Source organism: Manihot esculenta, chromosome 6, assembly GCF_001659605.2.
Source record: "Manihot esculenta cultivar AM560-2 chromosome 6, M.esculenta_v8, whole genome shotgun sequence".
In the NCBI taxonomy this organism is placed as follows: domain Eukaryota; kingdom Viridiplantae; phylum Streptophyta; class Magnoliopsida; order Malpighiales; family Euphorbiaceae; genus Manihot; species Manihot esculenta.
In genome coordinates, this window is record NC_035166.2 from 27,750,285 (window position 1) to 27,756,400 (window position 6,116).

At 35.7% G+C, this 6,116-nt stretch overlaps 1 protein-coding gene across 1 annotated transcript; it reads right to left on the minus strand.

Annotated features, from left to right (window-relative positions):
• Positions 1-1,096: 1,096 nt before the first annotated feature.
• Positions 1,097-6,116, minus strand: LOC122723824 (pectin acetylesterase 9-like). The gene is made up of 13 exons (XM_043957575.1): positions 5,393-6,116; positions 5,149-5,231; positions 4,586-4,715; positions 3,526-3,605; positions 3,306-3,392; positions 2,947-3,068; positions 2,806-2,866; positions 2,382-2,441; positions 2,216-2,293; positions 2,007-2,112; positions 1,755-1,903; positions 1,526-1,636; positions 1,097-1,439 (listed from the first exon to the last, which is right to left on the minus strand). Exons 1-13 carry the CDS (start codon positions 5,517-5,519, stop codon positions 1,431-1,433), a joined length of 1,203 nt encoding a protein of 400 aa, XP_043813510.1. The 5' UTR covers positions 5,520-6,116; the 3' UTR covers positions 1,097-1,430.

Here is a 6,116-nt window from a genome sequence, read left to right on the forward strand (position 1 = left end):
GGTCGAGTTTTTTACAAGTGAAAGAGAATGACATAGAGCAGCTAGCCTTGGACTTTACGACAGATTTAGACCGGGTTTAATTTTTGCTGTCGACATCTTATAGAGACTCACAATAATTTTTCGAAAAGGGAATTTCGAGATATACGACTTTCAAAAATGTGATGAGCACCGTGAGCCTAGTCACAGAGTTCAATATGGAAATTCCATCGTTTAGGAGTCAATTTTGTATTATAATTATTTTTTTAAATATTTTGAGTATTTTCATAATTTTATTTACTACAATTTTATTTCTATTATAAATATCCTCCCTTAATTATTAGAAACTCGTTTTTTAATTTTTGAGAAATTTTGATAAAACTTTTAATTTTTTAATCTATTTTTCCTCTTATTTTTTCGGTGCAACTTTTATCCATTCCACGGACAGCTAATCATTTCTTCTAAATGTGTTTGGTTGGAGGAACTACCTCCCTCGGTTTTACATTTGGCTGATACTTATATTGCTTTGATTTAATTTCTCTATTAATGCAATATTTTCCTCTAAAAAATAATTGCATAGAAAAATTACTCTGTATGCTCAATGCATGCACTCTTTATTCAGAAAAAATGGGTTTAACATTTATTTAAGAAATAAAATATTTCTCCCATGAGAATCAACAAACACATAATACTTCAAATATTGCATTATAGGATTTCCACATTTCATGAACCAAACATCACTTAGAACATGATTTAATTTCATAAAATGAAATAAGTATTGTGATTCGTATATAATTTAATTTTATAAGATGGAATAAGTATTGTGATTCCAACAGTGTGAAATTAAAAAATTAACGCTACTTAAAATTTTAAATTCGTTTTAAAGTCATAATCAAACCTTTGGATCAATAAATATTATTATATTCAATTCCTCAACATGAAATAAGAACTGGCACTATTTACTTACACGAATCCATTATTGCTTATCAAGATTTTAGAGTAAAATATATAGCACCAAATGCCAACCTAATAAGAGCATATGTATTAAAACATTATATATACGATCAGTTTAAGAGTTTATAGATTATAAAAGCGGCTCTTGCAATTTCTTCCTCATTTGTAAACAAGAATCGATTTCAATCAATTATAAGTAGGTACATAAACTCTTTTATTGTTCACGATAATAAAAAAATTCGACTTTTCCTCTCTACTTCAACTCCAAATTTGTTAAACTTTTAAAACTCTATGAATCTGAAATTTTTGATTCATTTACAATTTCTTCTGCCAAAAAATTTCCTTTAAATATACATAAATAGTTATCTGCACTTCCTTTTAGTATCTCTTGCTTTATTATTTCCCTTTTCTGCGTACTATTATCTTTAGAACACCATGAAAGAGGGGAACTTGAAAAAGAGACCACATATACATCTTTTTCAAGTAAATTTTGAGTCCATCTATGGAACCTGCAACATTGGCATTTTAGCAATGAAAAAAAAAACACTCGCTAAAGATTAGATGCATTAATAAATTTAAGAGGAAGATTACATACCGGAGCTGTTGTTATGAGGTTATGGCAGGTATTGTCACAAGGAAACGGACAATCAATCTCGTTGGTACCATTTCTGTTAAAATACCAATCCCCAACAGCTTTTGCAATGGTCTGAAAAAAATGTATACATACTACTGAGACGGAGTCTATTTTGAGTTTAATCAGCAGTAAATAAAGAAAAGGATATCACCAAAAATGGCATCTTAAGTACTGCAGTAAAAAACTGTACCACGTCATGTATCCGAGGAGAGTCGACTGCTAACCATGTGTCCTGGGATTCACTTTGACAATGAGCAAAGCATGAATTTATATACATTCCCCACTGATTGAAGTTCTTGGAGAAAGATCCCAAGGCTGCCAGCATATTTTGCCTGAAACCTGGATAAGATGATAACAAGTTACCAACATCACAATCACATAAGTGATTGCATTTATATAGTTTCTGCGTTTTGGAACCATTAGACCATATGAAGAGACCAACCTTGCAATGTGTCTATCTGTTTTTCGTTACATTGTGCTGTGTTATTCTTACAACGTTTCCATAGTCCACGCATGTCAGCAGAAGGAGGCACCAATATATGGTTGATCTGTTAAAAATTAAAAATTTCAAACCCTCCATATTAACATATGGTTTGAAAAAGTTGCGTGTTATGTAAATCACTAGTCAGACTGGAGAAGGTTAGAATATACTTGGAACACATCATAAGCTGCATTCAAGATGAAGAATGGTGGTGTTATGAACTTCAACGCATGCTGTGGAAAAATGCACTACAGGATACAAAAATAACACAAACATTAGATCTACCAAACAGCAAGCAAGGTTAGGGGGATAATAGGAGTCTTCCGAAAATTTTACCAGTTCTGGATTTTTGCTAAAGGAATTGGTGCATTTTTTATTGAGATTCTTTTCAACTCCCTGCAACGAAGAATTTCCACAATAAATACAGCTAGCAAGATATATCGCACGCATTAAACAATTAAGCATAACATTTAGCTTTTTTTGTGCATAATAGTTCATATAAATGTCTAACATGATTATTAAATATGAATAGTTCTAGCATTTAGATGCTGTGTCAGAATACTTTTATCATTTGCTAATCCTTTAACCACAAAACTGCACTTAAGCATGAAGCCGTTCTTCTAACCCCAGCACCAGCTAACACCTAAAGAATGAAACATAAAAGGCAACCTGCAGACTGATGGGCCGAGTCCAGGTGACATGAAAACAATTAGCTCCACATTTATAGTCATACATGGTAGTGGTAGATCAAGAGTTGTACCTGCAGAGCAACAAGTTTTGCGTAGAAGGACCTCATAGCGTACTTCAAGCTGACGTCTTTTCTGTTGAGGGAAAAAGAAGAGAACATTTTAAAGGAAAGGATAAAAGATTCCTGACACCTTCCTAAAAACAGCAATCTTACTCGTCCAGAAAAAATCCTGCATCACTCAAGCACTTCACACCGGCATTCGGTAACACCTTAGCTAAGTCGTCGCAATGGAGAAATGATGATAAACCCCCAGCAGAGCAACCTGAAAGTAAAGCCTATAGAAAAGACTAAATGAATATTAAAACTGCAAAAGATTTACTAATGCAACAACAAACAAAAAATCATATTTTCACTTCTGAGATGATTTCAAGCAATTAACTATTAGTCAATTCTGTTAAATTTCAGCCCAAGGTATTCCCGGTCATAGCTGCTGCATTCATATACTATAAACAGCGGCTCAATCAAAATTATAAGCATAGCCCATGTCAGATATTGCTCTCAGGCTGTTTTACCTGACGCGCCTGCCCCAACCCTTTAGGGAGAAGGTCTTGAATAATTGCTTCCCAAATCTTTTGCCCCCTGAAATAAAGGACTGACGACTGTATCGTGCACACAAAAAGTAATGTTGGTTAAAAACAATAATAGCCCTTTATGGTAAGCCGCATAAGTTGCAACCAAACATGGCATAATCACTGGTAAAGGAAAAGAATAAGACTTGGGTGAAATAGATACCCCGTCTTTAAACATGGCATCTCCCCCAAATGATGCTCCATCACAATATCTAAGCTTTACACGGTTCCAATTGTAAAAATCTGATTAAGGAACAGAAGTAATTTAGTGGTTATAAACCAGAGCAAAAACTGCAGAAAATAGATCATGTCAGACGGAAAATCTGGAATGAAGTCTTGATATTTCTTTAACCATATATCTATGATTAGCCAACTCATCATGCATATGGGCATAGCATAATTAACTATTCGTGTTTAGTTGAATGCAATTTCATTTTTTGCACGTTGGAAGCTAAGGTTATTAAACTTTGGATTCATTCATCTCCAACTAGACAGCTTAAATTTCAATGCACATTGAATGCTAACTTTGGTGTCTTTCTTTAGCCAACCTTTAGAGTAGGATAGTTGTTTTCAGTCTACACCAAAGTGTGGTATTAGAATTATATTGATGAAGCACATGACAACCGGACTACGTTGAGTGAAATGACTTGGCAATTCGCATGCGTTCTCCTTGATTAAAAGGACAAATAATATATAATACACATAAGATTATGCACCGACATTTCCCTGTTATTACAGGGGAGTTGACCACTTGGGGGATTAGCAGACGAAATATTGGGTAAGGATTCAGGGAAGTACACTTTTCTTTCTCGTTCTTTTTTGTGGGAGTGCCTGACAGGGCACGCTTGTAATTTGGGGAATCCGTTAGAGAAAATGGGTCGACAAAAGTAAACGACAAAAGCTGAAAAATAAGACGCTAAACCTAAGCCATTGCTGTATCGTTCTAGGCCGTCAACTGTTCACCACGTGGAAGGTCCCAAACAGAGAATGTGAGAGAAATGGACATGTCACTCGGTTTTCGGAAGTACCCTTCGTCTAACAGGGAATTATAACTATATTTCGGCTTACCAGCTCGACAGTACTAATGATTTCCGAAACATGATGATTAACATGTGTTTAGCTACAGGACATGGTTAACTTGAAGATCATTTCAGTTTTTTTTTCAATAATAAAAAAAGCGTTTCGCTCCAGGACCGTTGAACCGGGTTAAGAAGGAGGCGTACCTGGATTTAGCTTGGTGTCGTTGCTTAGTATTCCTGAGAAGGTCGCCAGCTTGTTCATGTACTTTGTAGATCCACGGCGTGTATTGGCTCTCTCCAAACATGATTTCAAATCATTGCACCATCCACCTCCCTAGTTAGAAGAATGGTAAAAGGTGAAAAATGAAGGTTGGTAATTTCTAATTTCTGATCCGAGTAACCACACTGTTGAACGATCATTTTATGTCTACGATACGGTCAATGAATTATAGAGTATAATTTTCGCTTTTATGACCCGCCAAAAATGAATTATGTAAAAGTTGCCGGGCGGGCCTGGCCTAATCCGGACCGTCAAAATCCGCAGAGGCCCTCCATAAATGGTCCCCTAAAAAGTGAACTGCAAGTTGCAAAAGCAACATGACAAAACACATAAGAAACAACGATGTCGTATTGATTTTCCACGTAAAAGATGTTGTATCCCCAGAACCCAGAAGGCCCTAAACCTTGTAACGGGAGACCTTCTAATCCACGTTCCTTTTGCTACAATTTCTCTGATCAATTTTTATAAACTACAACGGGAAAGTTACCTCAAACTGCAAAATCCAGTTGCTTGCTCCAGCGCCGAATCCTCTGTGCAGATGATACGCAGGCAAACTTCCATCCAAACAAACTACGAATATTCACAGCCCAAACAACAATGAAAATGCGACCACCCCCACAAAAAGAAAAAAAGAAAACAATCATTGTACGTTAAGTAACAAGCATAATAAATAAAAAACGTCGCTTTATTATTATATAACAGTAAAATTAATTAAAAAGAAAGAGGCTTACAGGCTCCGAGAGCCGGCGCATTGGTAACCATGGTCATTTTCACCAAAAGCCGCTGCGGCGGCGCGCAAATGCAGAACGAGCCGCAATTTAGCAAAATCGCCAGTATGGTTACTGCTATAATATTCATCTTCGCAGCTATGTTGCTCTCGTTTGGAAAGTCGAAGACGAACAAATTTATAATGAATCAAATATTCCTTCACCTAGCTGGAATATAGAAGAGAGATTATAGCCGAAGCAGATCAATTAAGATCCCAATACGAAATTAACAGAGTTGAAAACAACGACACTCCAACGCGCGAGCTGAGAAATCAGCGTCGACTCGAAAGATATTTATTAAAATCGCCAGAGCACGCGACTATCAATGATGTGTCATTGAATGCATTTATTGAGAATCAAAAGGAGAAAGGAAATGCAGTAGTCTCAGTCTCCTTCAACTGGAAGGAGAAGGATGTCGCCCAATACATTAAAAAGAACAACTTTATAATGGAAATAAACAAGTTACTAATTTCAGTAAAATCTAAAAATGGAATCAAAGGCCACGGAGCAGATTAAAGCAAGGGGAGAAGTTTATATTTAGATATGACAAAAATAAAAGTGACTAAAAATAGTTTAAATAGAGATAACGAATTAGGAAGGTGTTGAACTTGGAGAACGTTTAGACTATTGTCGTATTAAGGAAAATTAAGAGAAAGGTTCCAAGTTCGATAACCCACTGATATACAGA

Coding starts and splice junctions, on each gene's coding strand:
- LOC122723824 (XM_043957575.1), bottom strand. CDS start 5,519: ATGAATATTATAGCAGTAACCATACTGGCGATTTTGCTAAATTGCGGC. Junction 3,606..4,585: donor CGACACCAAGCTAAATCCAG/GTACGCCTCCTT, acceptor TTCCTTAATCAG/ATTTTTACAATTGGAACCGT. Junction 2,113..2,215: donor CAGCTTATGATGTGTTCCAA/GTATATTCTAAC, acceptor AATTTTTAACAG/ATCAACCATATATTGGTGCC.